Here is a 20,572-nt window from a genome sequence, read left to right on the forward strand (position 1 = left end):
CACTTCTCAATTCTCAATTCTCAATCAACTGTAATTCAATAATTCAGCGAGCAACATAAATTCTCAATCAACAATAATCAACAGTTCTCAATTCTCAATTCAGCCAGCATAAATTCTCAATCAACAAAAATCAATAATTCTCAATTCTCAATTCTCAATTCAGCCAGCAACATAAATTCTCAATCAACAATAATCAACAATTCTCAATTCTCAATTCTCAATTCTCAATTCTCAATCAACTGTAATTCAATAATTCAACCAGCAACATAAATTCTCAATCAACAATAATCAACAGTTCTCAATTCTTAATTCAGCCAGCATAAATTCTCAATCAACAAAAATCAATAATTCTCAATTCTCAATTCAGCCAGCAACATAAATTCTCAATCAACAATAATCAACAATTCTCAATTCTCAATTCTCAATTCAGCCAGCAACATAAATTCAACATGAAAAACGAAATTCTATAATCTAAACCAAGGGAATGACAATAATACAAGGCTAGGACAATTACTTACATTATCAGATGGTGGAATGTGAGTTGCTTCGGAGGAGTGGGGAGTATTTCTTGGTCTACTACTTGAGGCATCCAAAGGAGAATTTTGGGCTGCTTGCGCTAAGGCTGCTACCTCTTCCTCACTCATTCCAGGATTGAGTTGGTGCAACATCACCTTTAATAGACCACAAACACCGTCCATCTTCTTTTCTAATGAATGCACCTTATCATTGTATTCAACCTTCACTTGGCGAATCTCCTCATCCTTTCTAAGAGAGCTTTTTGTAATTGAAGAACGGAGTCGACCTGGTTGGTCCTTTCCTAGCACTGCTACAAATGCATCCTCATGATTTTCCCTGCCTCTATGCGGCTTTGAAGTTCATTCTACCAAAAGTAACCAGAAAAAAATACAAAGCCACATTTGTACAAATCCAAATACAAATACAAAATAACTCACAATTGTTGTTTGTGTTTTAGCATCAATTTCTTTTCCATTTTTACTTGTGCGTGTTGCTGTGAAAACTTCAGCCCTTGATGGCTCTTCATTGTTCTCTTTAGAGTCACGCTAGAGTATGAAGAGAAAATTTTATATGAAGCATACTAACTAGACAATATAACATGGATATAAAGGAGAAATCACAAAAAAGTAAGTTATGTTACCAGCTGCTTGCGCACTATTGCAAAATTTGTGGAACCCATTCGGTGTGGACATGTTTGCTTTGACCTATTTTCAGTATTCTTAACAGACATAGCCTAAATATAAACATGAAAAAGAGAGATTATTCTTAACGGACATATTTTCTTTCTCTTTGAAAATCACATCACCTTTTTTTGAAATAGCAAGTCTAATCACAAAAAAAATCAAGGATAGCTAGAAGAAATAGAAGACATAGCATTACCTTGATAGCGGGAAGACTCCAATACCGAATTAGCTTGCGAAACTGAAATTCAGGAATCTCTAATGGTTGGTTCTTTATCATTTCTTTCTTCGTGTTGTACTTTAAGAAATGTTCTTTTTTAATTTCACCCTTGTATTTTTTCCATGCACGACAAAATCCCCGCATGACCCACGGCTTTGAACTTATTGGAAGAATAAACTTTTGCTATGCAACACATACATTAGAACGCCAAAGGTTAGCACACACAACATAACAAATAAATAAATAAATAAATAAAGTGTCCATAAAGGCATATTTACATACGTTGGCGTACTCCCACATGCCCTCCTTGATATTATCAGGCACTCCATGCCAACTAGTGTATAGCAAAGTCACAAAACGGGGATTTCTAACTGTTGAACCCAAAAATTGGCCTAGGTTAGCTACGACCTCCTTGGTTGGACCAATAGGCTGCCCTTGTAAAAACTCCACCTCCCGTCGATCATTAAAATCAGTGGCATGAAGTTTTTTGCATAAAGTCTTGCCACGAGTTTTCTTTTTAGTGCCTAAGTCCAATTAGAATAACAGAATTTTTACTCAAACTAATTGAAAAGTAATATAAGCTATAATTAGGCAATAAGGGAGATAAGAAAAAATACCTTCATTACTAGCTTGTCCTCCACTACCCTCAATATTTGCAGCATCTTCCTCATCTTCCTCATCTTTCTCATTTTCCTCGTCTTCGAAATTAATCCCATGCACCTTAAAATATATGTCAATACTCATTCCCTTTTTGTTTGATTCTATGCTCAGTCAACTTGTATCTTCTCCCTCCTCATTAGAACTTGCATCATCTTGATCCAGTGTATCATCTTCAACAGATTTTTTATTCCCAGTTTTCGAGTTCTTTTCAGGTTGAAACATTGCCTCATTCCCACTTTGGGGGTTCTTTTCAGCAGCCTTTGAATTATTCCTAATACCCTTACATTCTTGAAACAGTGAGTTTGGTTGGACCTTCTTTTTCTTCTTCGGAGCCCCAGTTTGCTCTTCAAATGCATCTTCCACTATTGTGATGGGTTGTTTTCTTGTTGGATCTTTTGGGCCTTGAGCTTGCAACCTAGCTTTATTATTTTCAGCCATGATCTTCTCTCTCTTAATATTATATAGTTGTAGCAATTCAGCACTTGACTTAACTTGCATCACCTCAAAAGAATTATTTTTTTTTGGACTTTTCTGTTTCATGTTCTTTTGAGCTAAGGTAATTATTCTTTTTCTTTTAGTAATCTCCCCTTTCTCCATCCTGCACACATAAGAAATAAGAAGAAAAAATGTAATTCTATTAATTAAATAAACATAATCAGCACAAGCAAGTAACTAAATAAGCAAAACAACCAACAAAAGTAATTCATTTAGAATACTACCAAAAAAATGCAAAGATAAACACATGTCAAGATGAATCGGAATCAACATCCTCCATGTACTCATCATATTCACTTTCCTCGTCTTCCTCACAACGTTGCTTGGCAAACATGTTTGGAGCCATATCTATGATGGTAGCTCGTAGATCATTCCTCACTAGATCAACTTCGCCATTATCATTTGGAAGACTTGGAATTATTTCAGGCTCACATGGCTCCCTTGCATATATTGTGGGGGAATCAGACTCAAGGTCGCCACTTATTCTAAATAAATCTCTCGGAATTGTTTTCATAACATAGTGTTTGTCACTCACATATGGGTCTTGTACATAAAAGCATTGGTTTACTTGAGATGCTAACACAAATGGTTCTTCTTGGTAGCATTTTTTATTGAAATACACATATGAGAGACCAAAGTGGTCTTTTGCAACTGTATACCAGTCACACTTAAATAGGACTACTTTAAATTGGCCATAATAATCTAACTCAAACATATCAACTATTCTACCATAGTAGGTTACTTTTGCTTCAATTGGGTTCTTATCTTTCACACTAGCAAAACTAGGAGTCAATGCTTCTAATGTGACACCACTATTTTGGATTTTACGTCTCGCATCACGGTGCCTTGTATGGAACCTATACCCATTGATAACAAAACCTGAAAATCTTTTCGCAACTCTATTTGGACCTCTAGCCAACTCTTTTGCCCAACCAGGCACATCTTTTTTCATGGCACGAACTTTAAACCATTCTGAGAATTGTTGACTATGGTCTTTGGCTTTCTCCCACTTCGTTCTGCGTGGATTACTATCATTAACTTGACTCTCATGCTCTCTGAACATATCAAATATTATTATTTGTTAGTAAGGTACGATGTTGTAGTTGCAAACTAACAGATGATAATAAAGCAAACAAAATACCTCATGTAGACTTCGATCCTATCACAGTTGTTCAGGATGTATGCATGCCCTTGTGCTTCTGATTCTTCATCTAAGATGAACACATTTCCCATTTTTCCACCTAAGGGACATCCTTTGTTTGGAAACAAACTGGGAGTTCGCATCTCATCTGAAACACACTCATCATTATTTCGAGGGACTCTATTGAATCTTGTCTGAACATCCTCATGCAAATATCTTGAGCAAAGGTTTATACACTCATTAGCCAAATAGCCTTCAGCAATGGACCCCTCTGGACGACTTCTGTTACGAACATACGATTTTAGTGTGCACATATACCATTCAACAGGATACATCCAACGATATTGAACTGGACCACCTAACCTCACTTCATTTGCCACATGAATAGGCAAGTGCACCATTATGTCAAAAAAGCTTGGAGGAAAAATCCTCTCGAGTTGGCATAACGTCTCAGCAATCTCTGCTTCTAAGTTTGCCACCTCAGCTAGGCTAATTACCTTCTGACATACTTGGCGGAAAAATGAGCATAATCGAACTAGAGAGATGGCAACATGGTCAGGAAGTATGCTCTTGATTGGTACTTGCAACAAGTAATGTAACATGAAATGAGCATCATGGGTCTTGTAACCGGAAATCTTCTTTTCTGTTTGTTGCACACATCGAGAGATGTTGGAAGCACTTTCGTCTGGTAATTTTGCCCCTTTTATCACACCACAAAAGATTGTTTTCTCTGCTGGAGTCATTGAGAAGCATGCCTTTGCTAACTTAGTTTTTTTTCCATCTTTCGTATCTTTCGGCTGAAGGTTTTTCCTGATACCCATGTCTTTAAGATCAAAACGAGAAGCTGCATGATCTTTTGTCTTTCCGGGAATATCCAATAGAGTTCCTATTATGCTATCAACTATGTTCTTCTCTATGTGCATGACATCAAGGTTATGTCTAAACATGTTGTACTTCCAATATGGTAATTCAAAAAATATTGACCGCTTTTTCCAGTTTGATAGCCCATTCTTTGATCTCTTTTGCTTCTTCCCAAAAGAGTTATCCATCTCTTGCAATATGTCAAATACAGTTGTTCCCTCTAACAACTGGGGTGGAGACCTAAGTTCAGTTTTTCCATCGAAAGATCTTTTATTATGCCTCCACGGGTGATTCATGGGTAAAAATCTTCGATGATCCATATAAATAGTCTTGTGACTATGTTTCAAATAGATAGAAGAAGTCTCATCATTACAACACGGACAAGCCATTTTTCCCTTTATACTCTAGCCAGATAACATAGCATATGCAGGGAAGTCATTAATTGTCCATAAAAGACATGCTCTCATGTTGAATGTTTTGTTTTTTGAAGAGTCATATGTTTCTACACCTGACTCCCACAGTTCTTTTAATTCTTCAATAAGCGGTTGAAAAAAGACATCAATGTCATTTCCTGGTGATTGTGGCCCAGGAATGAGTAAAGATGGCATAAAATAATCAGGCTTCATGCTCATCCAAGGGGGTAGATTGTACACCATCAGAACAACAGGCCATGTACTATGTGTACTGCTCAAAGTTCGAAACGGATTGAACCCGTCGCTTGCTAAGCCTAGTCTCACATTACGAGGATCCTTCGCAAAATCTTCATGTCGACTGTCAAATGCTTTCCATGATTCACTATCAGCAGGATGCCTTAATGATCCATCTTTAACACGCTCATTATGATGCCAAGACATAGCTTCAACCGTCCTTGTGCACATGAAAAGTCTTTGAAGTCTGGGAATCAAAGGAAAATGCCTTAGAGTTTTCGCAGCAACTTTACGAGACTTTCTTGATGAGGTTACATCATCCTCTTCCACAACAGGATGCTCAACATAACGGGATGATCCACAGACATGGCATGATACATCATTCTCATGCCCGTTTCGATACAACATGCAGTCATTAGGACATGCATCGATCTTTTGGTAGTCAAGACCCAGATTCTTTATCATATTCTTGGTTTTATCAAACGAAGTAGGGATATTCAAATGTGGCATTCCTTCTTTTAATAATTCCAAGAGAGAAGTGAACGACGCGTTACTCCAACCATGCAAGCATTTTAACAGGTAAAGACGAATAGTAAAAGATAATCTTGTGAATCCTTTACACCCGGGGTATAGTTCTTGGCTTGCCTCGTCCACCAATTTATAAAATTCCTTTGTACTTTCGTTGGGCCCTGTATTTTGTCCATCAAATTATGTAGTATCTCTGAATCTATCACGTAACTGCTCATCAATGTTATCATTACAGTTATATTCACCATCCGTGTCATTGTCAACATCCATAGCAACAAGTGATTCTCCATGATTAAACCACCGCCTATAACCTTCTACAAATCCATGGTATATTAAATGGTTATACACGTCATCTCTCTTTAACCAAAGTCTATTACAGCACTTTTTACATGGGCATTGAATTTCTTCCCCTTGAGGAATTCCCGCTGATGAAAAAGCAAAATGTAAAAACCTTTCTACACCAAGTTGATATTCTTTCAAATGACGGGGCGTATCCATCCAATCTTTGGAGACATCCATCGAAAACCTATGTATTTCAAATAGATAGCTAAGTTCCTATTCTAAAGTCCTTAATTAACGTTAGTCTCACTAACTGAAAATCTAGCTTCCTATGTAACTAATAAGAGACAATGTTTTCCCAACCTCCAAAATACTTTAAAAATAACTAATAAAAAATATCAAAGAAAATTGAGTTTTAGCAATTCTTAAAGAAAGCCTTGAAGTGACCTCCTCGAGAAAGCTTATACTAACAAATTAAGTAGTATACATAACATGAATAACAAATTATACGAGCTTAGGACATAGAGAACCACGATCACATGACCTCTAATGATAGAGGTTCTATTACAAAACAAGTAAGTTATAAAAAGTATAATAAGTTATACGAGGTTAGGACATAAATAACCACGATCACATTCGCGTAGTTGCCTCTCCAAAAGGTGTCGGAATTTTTAAAATTAAACTAAAATAAAGATAGTAGTCAACTAGCACCGCAGAAACTAAATTCGTACCCTAGCAGTAACAGAAGTACCACAGCAGAAGCAAACCAAGAGAGGTGGCAGTGGCAACAGTAGCGAAACCACAACTATTAAAAGCCTGTAATAAAAATAAATAGACTTAAATCAATACTAATAAGATTCAGCAGCAACCAAGCAAACACAAGATTCAGTTCAAGCAAACAAACACAGTTTTCAATTTTACTATTGTATATATTGATTAGTATATGACATGGCAAACAAAGGTAGAAAAAAGTAAATACTAGTTTTGTGTAATGATATATGCAGGTTCTGTTTGGACAACAGCCTTGATCATAACAAGTTAAAGGGGTTAAAAAAATTGGAAATGAAGAGGTGGCATTAGCGTGGAGCAGTGTCGATGATCATGATCATTATAATCAGCTTAAACAAAAAAAAGTTCTAAAATCTGCACACATTTGAGCTACAAAAGACTGTGATCTTTGATAACAAGACTGAAATCAGATTAAATGGGTGTATTATTCTATTATTTTCTGATTACTAATTTTGGCTTTATCGTTAGATAGTGAGTGTAACCCAAAAAATAAAGTAGTTAACTAGTGAAAAGGTTTCAACAAAAATGAGCAACCACATGCTTGTTCAAATAATAAAAATCAGTCAGCATGAGAGAAATAACAGGCCACAACAACAGCAAAAGAACAGAATTAGTAAACCCGACTTCATACGTAGTAGAATTTCAATTCTGACATAGCAATATAACAAAAGAATTTCTTAAGTAACATTTCTAAACAACAAAACTTCAAAAAGAAAATACTTCAAACACCAGAAAATTATCAACATATTTAACTTACTTTCTTTTTCCAAAATTGTAAAAAGATCTTTAGTTATATTACTGCTGCTCACATCTGACCAAGCATGCTTCCATTTGAATTTGTAATTATCCCAATATCAAGTTAACACATTCAGTAGCAACAGCTTTTGCTAATAATGTCTGAAATGCAATAAAAATAATTGAAAATAGAATGGAGTCAAAAAACTTCAGTAAGGGGAAAAAATGTAAAAGGCAGGTTGAATATTGTCATTAATAGGTACTCAGCAACTTACTCTGCCAGTTCCAAGAGGATCGTACAGAAGAATGCTGGATCTCTTGCGTAATCCAGATGCAAAAAGATCTTTATGCAGTAGGGGCAACTAAAAATATGAAATTCAGAACAATTAGATATTCTGAAACTATAAACATAAACAGTATATCTGAGCTTGCTTATTATTTAACAAGATAAATACAACAATATATAAGAGACAAGCCTGAAAATGTTCTTGAACAAAAAAAAATCCTTGAAGGAGAAGCATATTATTTTCCATCAAATAGAAAAAGCTAAGATATACTAAATAAACTGAGATGATAGATAGCCGAGAAAGTCTCTTCAATATCCATTTTAACAGAATTTGCACTTTCAGGAAGCTATAACTAGGGATAAATAAAAGTATAATTTTATTAATATATAAAAGTATAATTTAATTTTATTAATAACTATGCTATAATTGATTCCATTTGATGTGCGCACCTTTTTTGCAATTCGTGGCATTAAAACAACTTTAAACTTATTTAAAAGGAGGAATATGATGTAAATGCACTAAGATTCTCAATGGTATAATTTGATTGATACGTCAATATCTGCACATACAAGAGAGCAATGAACTAGTAAAATGCATATAAGCTTACCCATGGGTCCAGTCCCTGTCTCTCTGCTGTAATCTATCAAGTCCTTCATACTATTTACCACTTCTGATATCTGCAAACATAAATAAGGTTGTAAAAGACCGATACTAATTCAAAAAAAAAGGATCAAAAGTGCACCATCTGAAACATTCTCTAAAACATTATGTACTGGAAAAGTAAGGTGAGTAAATGATTGGAAATGGATAAATACCTGTAGGCAGCGCACATATCTCCTTTGTATATCCTAAATCATTTACTAATGGAACTTCCACACCAATTGATGGGCTGATGCAACAAACCTGGAAAAGAAGCATGTGAAGATACTTAGAAAAAGATATGCAGAAGCTTGTGGTAAAATGGAAAATCTAATTTAAAGCACAAGGTGATCAATGGAAATCACTAGCTAAAGCTAAACTATGGCACAGCCGACCCAATAAAATAAAATAAAACAGAATAATAAGAAGAATAAGAAAAAAACGCGCACACACACAAGACAACAACAGAAAAGGAGAAAGAGAATATCGGGAAACAAGAAATGGTGGGTATAAAACAGGAAATGCACCATTATTCCTAAGCTTCGATGTCAAACCTTAGGAGGTAGGCTAGACTCCTCAAAAGCTCCTTATTTCTCTCTTTTACCTTTTATTTTTATACCTGAATACAGACTTGAATGGACTTCAACTCAACCAACTTACAAATATGACAACCTAAAAATTAACGGTTAACATTACACTCCCTCCATCCCACATATATAACCAAAAATTTGTCCATCAATATTTGTCACTTGATTAGATTAAGGATGTTTTATATCCTTTTCCACTTATACCCCCTATTAGAACACCTAATATGTGTGCTAAGCATTTAACTGAGTTAGGGAAAAGAAAATATTCAAATATTAATTCAGTCTGAACCTTTTTCAAATGTGTTTTAGTCAAAGCTTACTTATATTTACAGATGGAGTAATGATTAAGAGATTCTAGGGCCAAAAGAGTATTTAAAACTCTAAGCAGCACATACACTAGCCCAGTATAAAAGGACTGCTTTTCTCCAGAAACCTAGCCTGTTCAAAGTATAGACTCTAGTCAACAAAGTTCTTGGTTTCTAAAAGTAATATAGCCAGCTATTGCAACTGCTTTCAGAGATCTGGGAAAGTGTTTGAAATACCTATTGAGAAATGTCAGTTCATCTTCACAAAAAGAAATCTGTGATACTACAAGATTAAGTTCCCAAGTATTTACAGAGGAAAGGTTTTAAGAGCTAGAGTATACTGAACCAAAATGCTTCTACTTAACCACATTGCTGCAATGTTAAGAAGCTTTTACGTAAACATAATGCTATATCAAAATAGTTACTCCAGAAATTGGTTTGGGCTTTTGCTTTTCAGAAAGAGACTCATTTTCTCACTATATTGAAAACAAAATACATGTAGTCAGTGAACAGAGAGTGAGTGTGTGTTGTGTGTTTGTTGTGTGTGTGTGTGAGAGAGAGATAGAGAGAGAGAGAGAGAAAGGGGGAGGAATACCTATAATGAGTTCCTAAAAGACCAGAGAAACTTTCTCCTTTCAGGTCCGTAGAAGTACTTGATCCTAGAACAATTTTACAAAAAGAAATAACATAAATCGGTTAAAATAGTATTTAGCTTAACTCACACATAAATAACAAGGCTTTTTGCAAACCAGGGTTACCAGGGTTTGCTAGAGAACACAGAGGAACACAGAGACAGAGAACACAGAGGAACATAGAGACAGCGGTCCAAAATGGGAAGAAAGACTTACCAGGGTTTGCGAGAGACAGAGACCGCTACGCTGAGGGAGGGCCAACGAGGGTTGCGTTGATGGTGAGACAGAGACAGAGGGCCAACGAGGGTTGCGTTGATGGGCGATGGTTGAGAAACAGCAATAGGGTTCGATGGTCGGGTGCGAGGGTTACACGAATGGCATGGGTGCGACGGTCATTGGGTTAGACAGATGAGGATGACGGCGATGAAGGCGATCAACGGTCATGGTGCGATGAAGATGAAGGCGATCAACGATTTTCGGTCACGGATGGCTGAGAACGGCGGGGGTAACTAAGGCATGGCTGAGAAGGTCACGGAGATGTTGATTGAGGATGAAGACGAAGGCGATGAGCGATGAACGATGAACGGCCATGGAGATTTGTTTGAGGACGGCGCGGGTTACTTAGCTTTTAGGGTTTTTTTTTGTGAGTGGGTTACGTTTGATCGAGGGTAATGTGATGAACTAATGTGATGTTGTTTCAGGGTAAGCTAACGAAAAAAAAGCTGTGTCGAAAAAAATTGGGTGGGAAACTAAATTTTGGTGGGAGGGAACTATGGCTACGTTTTTTTGTGGGGTGCCCATGGACAATTGAAACACAAAATAGTCACGCTTTTTAAGCGTGCCGGTTTCTCAATATGGCCACGCTTTCTAAGCGTGGCAGTAAAAAAACGTGGCAAAATTTCAAGTCATTGGCCACCCTTGTAAAAGCGTGCCGATTTCCCTCTATCGCCACGCTTTTCAAGCATGCCAGTAAAAAAGCGTGGCCAAATTTCAAGTTATTGGGCACCCTCTTAAAAGCGTGCCGATTTTCTTCTATGGCCACGCTTTTCAAAGGTGGCAGAAAAAAGTGTGGCCAAATCACAAATCAGTGGCCACCCTCACAAAAGCGTGCCCATAGACCACTTTTGGGTACGCTTTAAAAGCGTGACAAGAAAAAAGGGTGCCGACAGGCCTTTTTTCTTGTAGTGAGTGTTGATTTGTTTCTCACTAATTCTCCAACTTTATCTAATCAACAATTTTCACATACCACATTAAATATTCCTTTGATCCCCTTTTGCATCACATTCTATTGGATCTGTAATTCCATTACTACAGATTCTACTGCATATGATCTGCTATTTTGCATCTTTCTCAATTCACCACTATTTCTGTTACTAATTCTGCATCTCCTAGCGCGACTGCTAAAGCAATTTAATCACGTAGTTAATTCTCTAGACCTTGTTAGCAATATCCATAGATCTGTCGTAACTCATTAGCATAAAGCCATGCTTAGGGAGTTACGGACCTTATATAACACAAAATATTGGTCTATTGTAACTCCATCCTCCCATGCTAATGGCCGTTGGTTGTAGATTGATCTTTGCATTAAAAGATATCTAAATAGTGATAAGGCAAGATTGGTTGTCAAAAATAATCATCAAATTGAGGGTACTGACTTTGATCAAGTCTTTGCCCTTGTCACTAAATATACTAAAGTTAGAATTGTTTTGTCTTTTTTTTTATAATTTTTTATATACAATATTTTTGATGGTTTGAATTGTTTTGTCTATTGCTTTAACATATAAGTGGAAAAGTCGCCATTTTGATTTTTACAATGCTTTTTTAAATAGTAATCTCATTTATTAGGTATGCAAATTACACAGGTTCCTCTAGGAATTAAAATAAGAACTTCGAGCTTGGTTCATCATACTTTTAGCCACTATAGTCTAGCTACTTTTGGTTTCACTAACACTAGGTTTGAAGCTTTCTTCATTCATTAAAAATTTTGTAAATCTGATGTTATATATTTAATTGTTATTTCTCAGCTTAACAACATCTTTTCTCTTAAAGACTTGGGCAAACTTTAGTTACTTTCAAGGCATTGAGGCATATAAACTTCCCTCTGGTTATATTGGTTCCAAGGTTGTTCCTATTCTTATGGTTACAAATGCAAAATTATCAAGTACGGGTAGAAACGTTTTTGACAACCATTCTCTTTATCGTTCTATTGTTAGTTCTCTTCAATATTCAACTCTTACTAGACCTGAAACTTCATATTTTGTGAATAAGGTCAACCGATATATAGAAAATTTTTTGGTATCATATTGAAATTGTACTGTTGAACATATATTGAGGTACTTAAGTGGATTATTGCTCACCAGGGACTTAAATTTCATCCTTGTTTTTGACATGTGACTTTTTTTTCCTTTTTAGATTCGGATTAAGGTTCTAATCTTAATGTTAGAAGATTTAATTATGGCTACTACATATATCTTGGATCAAATTTAGCGCCTTGGTCAAATAGGAAGCAAGCTTCAATAAATAAATTAACTCTAATTTTTCCTAGTTGAACCAAAGACATAGGGTTAGATCTTCATTTTGTGAGGCAATGGATAACACAAGTTTCATTTGGTTCACATCTCTTTAAAATTGAGCAAGTTGCTGATATTTTCACAAAATCATTGTTAATTGATAGTTTTCACAAATTCATTATACTCAAAACCAAAAAGTTTGTCCCATAGTAATCATGAGTTTGAAGGGGCCTGATAGAGTACCTCACAAATCCCACAAGCATTGTAACAACAAAATATAAGATAAGTATTTAGTTACTTAGAGCTTAAGAAATATCTTTTGCATTATATTTTTCGTTTTCAATTGATAACAGAAACAATTATATATTCTATTATAGCTTTCTGTTAGTCTAGCTTCATATACATAATTTGTATCCTTCTCTTAAAGATCATGTTATAAATAATTCAGTCATATGCATAATCAATACAGTCATTCTTTCTTTCTTTCTTTCTGCCAATACCTCTCTCTGATCTCTCTCTCATATTTACTATTTTGTTGACTGAAAAAATTGATTTTCTGATAAAACAATTTTAATAGTTTCCCGAATTATACTATGGATTGGATATTTAAATTTAAATTTAATTATTTCATTTGTTCTTTTCATTTGTTATTACTACATATCAAGTTTCAGTTAAAATTTTAAACCATTTTGTTGAGTTTAAAGTTTAATTTAATTTGTTGTGATGATAAATTTTAGTTAGATATATAATTAAATTTTGGTTGCTCACGGTATCCCCCAACCCAACAGGTTAAGGACTAATCCGTCGTGGATCTGAGCTCCATTTAAGGGTCTGCCGCTGGCCAATGGATTGCTACATGCACAAGGCAGAATTCGAACCCCCAACCCTTGCTTAAGCGAACAAGTGAGCTGACCACTTAACCAACCCAAGTAGTTTGGCCTAATTAATTTTATGATTAAATGTGTATGAGCAATTCCACTAGGTAAACGATACAAGATGCGAACAACATGAATAATATGTCACATTTCAAGTTCTCTAACCATTCAAAACAAAAATTATATCTAATTGATTCAAAATTTAATTTTTAAAATTAAAACTAATTCTCGTTTTTTTAAGTTATTGTTTAAGTTATTCAAAAAAAGCGTTCTCCTATATTTTTTAATTGAGAAAATATTATCTTATCAAGAGTAAGAATTTGTGAGAATTAGGAAAAGATTGTGGCTATTATGAATAATGGAAATTATTGTGGCTATTATTATCAAATTGATGAAGATTTAGAATGCAAAGACTAGCCAAAGTAGAGCAGTTGCTATTTTGATATAAGATCATCGTGTATAAAAAAAAGTAATAAAAAAATACAATGCATACACGAAGCACGTTTGAGTGATATAGTTCTTTTTTATTGGTCTCAATTTCATATATTTGGTTTTTGATTTTGGAATATTCCTATTTGAAAAGAAAAATGCATGTTTTAGAGAGAAAAATCTTTAAAAGAAAAACCAATGAAAAAAAATGCATGAGTATTAAAAAAAAATCAAAATAGTTTCTTTTGAGGTATAAGTCATGATTTTAATTTTGTTCTGTCTTGATATCCTTGGTTTGTTTGGTTTTGTGAAGTTCGAAATTGAAATTTTGTTTGTTTAGGAGTAGAATGAATGTAAATTCATGATTTGTATTTGTTTTGTTCTTGAATTGTTATTTACAATTTTGTAGATCTTTATAGTAAAATTTCATTTAATAGTGACTAGACATACGTAAATATTATTTCATTAAGAGGTTGAACTAAAATAAATAATGATATCACTTTTTTTTCCCTCATCTTTAAGTTTTTGCAATTGCACAAAACAAGACTGAAAAATCTTCTACATATTGAGTAATTAGTCTTTAAATTAAAAAATATCTTAATTCAAATCCGTCTTTTAATTTTGAGGTCCTATAAAACCTATACATTTTTAATAGTTTCCCAAATCATACGATTGTTTCGAGATTTAAATTTAATTAGTTCATTTGTTCTTTTTCATTTGTTATTAGTTATTTTCTATATATCAAGTTTCAATCAAAATTTTATGAAAGAGATAGATAAGACTATTTATCAACGCATATACCATATTAGCATATCATACTTCTGTAAAATGACTATGATGAGAAAGACTATTTATTTGGAATCAACACGATTTATATCACTTTTGTCGTATTGTGAAATAACTCATTAAGGAATTAGGAATACGTGATGAGTGATCCTCTTTAGATTCTTATTACTCTCAATTCCAAATTAACATGACACGACACGAATGATCTTAATGAAGTATGAGTTCAGCAAAGCTTCCATAATATGAAGTGTTTGCATCTTTTTCAATTACTGTGGCTTTTATGGAACAATGCCATATTGCCATCATTGGAAAATTAAGAAGAATAAAATAAAATCCTGAATTAGATATATGAGAAGGAGCACGCCTTATCATATATGAAATGTGAATATGCTTTCACTAATATGTTAGTGGATAATACTATTAGTGATCATAGCCTCATCAGTTCCTATCCAAAAATATTAATAATAAAATGAAGATTAATATTAAAATATAATACCTACGTTGGGAAATACCAATAAAACCTAACACATGCTGCAAAATGCAAACTATGTGGAGAATATTGCCCCACTTTTCTTCTTCTTCTTCTTTTTTGGTCTTAGTGGATTTTCGATTTGGTCATGACAAAGTATCTATTACACCAAATGATTCTCTAATTCTCTTGTGTATATAAATACGGATAACTCTAACCAAGCTCTTGCATTATCCATCAAGTTCCTCACTCACTCATTGAAAATAGAGTGAGATCAATTAATATATATACATATATATAAGATGGGTGAAGAATTGAGCTATTGTGAGAAAGTTCGTGCATGGTTCACAAAATCAAAGGCATTTTTGCTAATATTAAGCTTGCAATTTGGGTCAGCGGGCATGTACATTATCACCATGGATGCTCTAAACAAGGGATTGAGTCATTATGTCTTTGTTGTTTATCGTAATGTTGTTGCCACTCTCGCTCTTGGCCCCTTCGCTTTTTTCCTTGAAAGGTTTTTTTTTTTTTAACTTTCTCTTCTACTTCTCTCTTCACTCAGGTGCTCCATACATTTCATGATGTCATTTGCATGTTAGTATGTATGGACTATGGATGCATGCATGAGTTTTGCATACATAACGACATATGTATATACACATCATTCATGAGGAGTTCGATGTAGATACAAACATATAGTAACTGATTTTTAATGTGTTTATAGTATTTTTGAATATAATTAAAGTACGATTTACACGTTTGAGTGTTTGTTCATGTATAGTTAATCTCTAAATTTGTAAAACGTGTAATATGGTTTTCTGAGATGATCAAATAGAGAGAAACAAAAATCTTTTAATATTTTTTTAAAATAATCTTTAAATGATGTCTTTTATTAACCCATTTAGCCCTTAGTCGAAAAGAATAATTTTGGAGAAAAAAAAATAAAGTGCATTCGTTGCACCATTTTCATTTTTCAATTACTTTGAAAATTAAAAAAAAATGTAGGTGTAGAAATTCTTAGACATTGAATTGTTGGTCATTGCGCATTTTTTGTTCTTTCCGGATTCTATATCATCGATTTGATAAGTGTCTTAACTTACAAATTGATGTTAATTAGATTAGATATACAAATATCAATATCCTATAATTGTTTATACTTATTTCAGGAAACTACTTTAATACACAAACCAACAAAAAAATAAAGATACAAATTGGTGATATTAACGTATTCGAAGATGTGAACTAGATTTTCGTGATTGTCGTGATCAATGTTATTGGTGTATTATAATATAAAACCAAAAAAAAATTCTAATAATTCAATGAAGTTTTATATTTTGGATAAATAACTTTTTATCTATGTCTACGCCTTCTTTTTCTTTTTAATTTCCAGGAAAGTTAGGCCCAAGATGACACCTCGGATATTTGCAGAGATTGTGGCACTGGCTTTTATAGAGTAAGTTCCTTGTTTATAGTTTCTTGATACTTATCTATCTTCATTGACTTCTGAGCTTATTGTTGTTGATTAAATGTTTTTCTTTTAAGAGAAAAAAAAATTACACGTATATGATATTGGTATTTTATTCACACACACACACATATATATATTATATCAATATGAGTTTTAATATGAACTTTTTAATATTTACTACCTAATAAATTCCAGTAAACATAAGAAATATAGTAAATTTTGAATTATCGATAATAAAAAACAATCATAGTCAATAATAAGGTGTATGAACTTTTCTGACGATCACATAATTACTTCATCTGCTATAATATTAATTGAACGAAACAATAAGAAAATTGTTATTTAACTCATTGTCAATTATTTATTATATATGTATATGTTCTGTTATCTTACAGGATTATACTTGATCAATGCTTCACCTTCCTGGGAATGAAATTAACTTCAGCATCTTTTGCATCTGCTGTGATGAACTCTGTACCCTCCATAACCTTTGTGCTGGCAATTATTTTTAGGTAATAAATATATAATTAATTATTATATATTATGAAAACACAAATAATTATATTTTATTTTTTCTGGTCTTTTCGTGAATAATCATCAAACTCAGAATAAATTTAATTAAATTAATGCGTGAAATATTTTAGTCAGGAGATGTATTACAGGTGATAAAAAAAATATAGAGCTTTGAATTCGTTAACATTAATCAATTTTAGAGTTTAAATTATAAATTAAAATTTAAAATTAACACTTTATAATTTCATATGTAAAATTTTAGATAAAGATTTAATTTATATATTTGCTGAAAACAATTAATTACCTAACGTTACTCGAGTGATCTGATAATAGTAAGCACGCATGATCCTTGTGAATATCCTCCATAGATTCCACTATAACACTTCCTAAGATTCGACAGTTTAAGTGGATCATGAAGATTATAAATTCAAAAAAATATAAATAAATTTTAAATAACTGTAATTAATAATTATTAATTATATATTTTTTAAAATAAAATTTAAAAAATTATTAATTAATAATAATTAATTAATTTAAAAATATTTATTATTTTATTATTAACTAAATCTTTTTTAATTATCTAGTGGAATTGTTATAAATTTTATTTTCTTTATGATGTTGGTTTTACGTCACCGCACTCCCTTATGACATGAAACATTTCCGTACGTCAGTACGTGTTTTCATTAATTTCTAAAAGAAATATTATTTAATTTAATTTAATTCTCTAGTATATTATATATAATACTGTCATAAAATATTTATTACACTCGTCAATGATTCATTTAATAATAAATTTAATTCATTTTTCTCATATATATATAAAATTCATTTAGATAAAATATTATGTTTCCTTTTATCGTATAAACCAAACATACTTTAAAGAATAGCACCAAAGCATTTATTAAGATCGGGAGCTGCACACTCTATAGTTTGTATTCTTCAATTTTTGATTTTATTCTAAATCCGAGGCTATAAACATAGAGTCGCTTAAAATACATTGGAAAAACATTAATGAACCTGAAAAATACAAAGTTTTGGTTTTATTAATAGACAAAAAATAATAGGTTTAATTAGTTTACATTTATAAGAAACGTATTCATCAAAGAAGCCTTAAAAACAAGTATAATTATGAGATGATGATTATGTATCCATGTATGTATGTATGAGGAGATTGGAGCGCATGAACATTAGGAACATAGGATGCCAAGCGAAAGTGACAGGCACTGTGGTAAGTCTTGGAGGCGCTATTCTAATGGCAATGTACAAAGGTCCTATTCTTAACATTGTGACGTCATCAACAACCCATGTGGCCCACAATGGGAATAATGCTAACGCCACTGCTGACCACTGGCTCATGGGTGCTATCTTCATTCTAATAGGCTGTGCTGGCTTCTCTGGTTTCTACATATTGCAAGTACGTTTTAATTTTATTCTGCTTTTATTGATCCTAATTTTTTATATAATACAATAAAGACTTAAAAGAATTATAAGTCAGTATCCACTATATATAGTTGAATAATTCGTTAAAAATTTAATTTGAGATGAAATTCAATTCCTGGTAATAAGAATCTTAAAATTATTTTTATGAAATTGCGTAAAAGAAAAATATGACAGATTGAAATTTAAATTAAGCTATTCCAATTTTTTTATAGATAGGTATAGATGTTTTTGTTCAAGAAGGGAGCAACATATCTAGCTTAGAATAATGATTTTAAATGAGAGAGTATAATAACTTTGTAATATTTTTGCATTGCCATGGAACAACATTTATAAACACAACATAATAGATTAAAAGTTATGACCAGATTATAAATAAAATATTATAAAAATAATTTATTTTGTTTGTTATATACGATAAATACATTAAAAAAAATGGAAATGTGTAATAGGAAAAAGAAGAAACTTATGCATGATTTTGATTCAATTTCAGGCAATAACATTGAGAAAGTACCCAGCAGAGATGTCCCTAGCCACGTGGGTATGCTTTATTGGTGCAATTCAAAGCAGTGCAGTTACTGCTTACATGGAGCGTGATTCTCCTCAAGTCTGGATTCTGGCTCCTGATTCTAGGCTTCTTGCCTGTTTATATGCGGTTAGTACAGAAAGAAAAAAAAAAAAAAAACAAAAAATACTACTTTACAATTTTAACTTAAAATTTATTGTGATTGAAATGGCTCGTTCTAGTCAAATAATTTGATTAACTAACTATTTTATTATTGAATGATATATAATGACCAATTATGTAGACAAATCTTAGATAATAACAGAATGCAAATTGTGACATTTTTGGGTTGGTTGTTTAATGAATCAGGGAGTAGTAACATCAGCAATACAGTTCTATGTGCAAGGGCTGGTGATTAAAACAACGGGTCCAGTATTTGTGACTGCTTTCAATCCCCTGCGTATGATCATAGTCACAGCCTTCGCTTCCATACTCCTTTCTGAGAAGCTCTACCTAGGAAGGTACTAAAATAAATGCTATGTATACCTTTCATTTGATTCAATTCATTTTTGTTTCTAGTAGATAGCAATATTATTAACATCATTATTGTTGAATTTGATATATTTGTATCAGTGTTATTGGAGGAGTAGTGGTGGTTGTAGGGCTTTATTTGGTTGTGTGGGGAAAATCTAAAGAGAAGAAAGGCGTAAAACATGCGATGCTGCCACCATCCCCTGAAAAAGAAATCCAACAACAGCAGCTACCAGTTACTGTTCCCAGAAATTTTGATGCCAGCAACAATAATAATAATGATGACGACGATGATAATAATATGGATCATCAACTTATGGTCGTGGTTGGAATCAAGAACAACGACGTTGAAGCAAGAAGATCATCATCATGTTAGTGATCCAGCTTTTGTTCATTTTATGATTAATGGTGTTCACTGTGGCCTAATTAATGAAGGCCAATATATAGATAAATCCTTCCAAATTTTGATAATTTTGTGCGGATTCTACCTTTTAATTTCTCTTCCATGTACTACTGTATCAATAAAACATTTTTTCTTTACCTTTATCCGTTATGTTATAATCCATCTATATGGCTGCATTTGGTCTAGGACAAGATATACTACTCAGGAAAAACACAAAAGACCACTTTTATATTTTCAACATTTAGTGACATTTACTTCTTAACATTTGTTAAAATGTTAGTAATGTTTATAAAATTAAATTTTAAGTAAGATTTATACACAAATGTTAGTAAATATTTTTTAATTTTTTAAAAAATTTAAAAAAAATGTCATCTATTCTCACTCTCAAAATTGAAATACTTATGCAAAAACTACTCACAATTATTCACTCTATCACTTTCACTCTCATGCTGTGAAACTACCTTTTCAATGAAAAAGATAAAGCTTTAAGAGCAAAGAGAATATAGAATTAAGCAATCGAATTCTCACCGAATGTGTATACTCTCTAAACACTCAAATATATGATGCGAGAAAATTTGCACAGCACAAATTCCTTCGACAAGTGTACCGAATCATCAAGTAATAACTCATTATTGAGTGAGGTCG

General features: G+C 32.9%; 2 protein-coding genes and 1 long non-coding RNA gene across 3 annotated transcripts; 1 reads left to right on the forward strand and 2 right to left on the reverse strand.

Annotated features, from left to right (window-relative positions):
- Positions 1-2,821: 2,821 nt before the first annotated feature.
- On the reverse strand, positions 2,822-4,962 carry LOC112717604 (uncharacterized). The gene is made up of 2 exons (XM_025769589.1): positions 3,713-4,962; positions 2,822-3,626 (listed from the first exon to the last, which is right to left on the reverse strand). The coding sequence occupies exons 1-2, from the start codon at positions 4,960-4,962 to the stop codon at positions 2,822-2,824; spliced, it is 2,055 nt and encodes a 684-aa protein (XP_025625374.1).
- Positions 4,963-7,583: 2,621 nt separating this feature from the next.
- On the reverse strand, positions 7,584-8,864 carry LOC140175495 (uncharacterized). The gene is made up of 4 exons (XR_011866313.1): positions 8,654-8,864; positions 8,446-8,515; positions 7,827-7,913; positions 7,584-7,713 (listed from the first exon to the last, which is right to left on the reverse strand). It is a non-coding gene; the product is annotated as an uncharacterized lncRNA (long non-coding RNA).
- Positions 8,865-15,268: 6,404 nt separating this feature from the next.
- Positions 15,269-20,070, forward strand: LOC112715649 (WAT1-related protein At4g08290). Its single transcript, XM_025767428.3, has 7 exons — positions 15,269-15,587; positions 16,461-16,523; positions 16,934-17,050; positions 18,222-18,465; positions 18,982-19,143; positions 19,363-19,514; positions 19,627-20,070. Exons 1-7 carry the CDS (start codon positions 15,373-15,375, stop codon positions 19,898-19,900), a joined length of 1,227 nt encoding a protein of 408 aa, XP_025623213.1. The 5' UTR covers positions 15,269-15,372; the 3' UTR covers positions 19,901-20,070.
- Positions 20,071-20,572: the final 502 nt, after the last annotated feature.

This window comes from Arachis hypogaea, chromosome 10 (genome assembly GCF_003086295.3).
Source record: "Arachis hypogaea cultivar Tifrunner chromosome 10, arahy.Tifrunner.gnm2.J5K5, whole genome shotgun sequence".
Taxonomy (NCBI): Eukaryota; Viridiplantae; Streptophyta; class Magnoliopsida; order Fabales; family Fabaceae; genus Arachis; species Arachis hypogaea.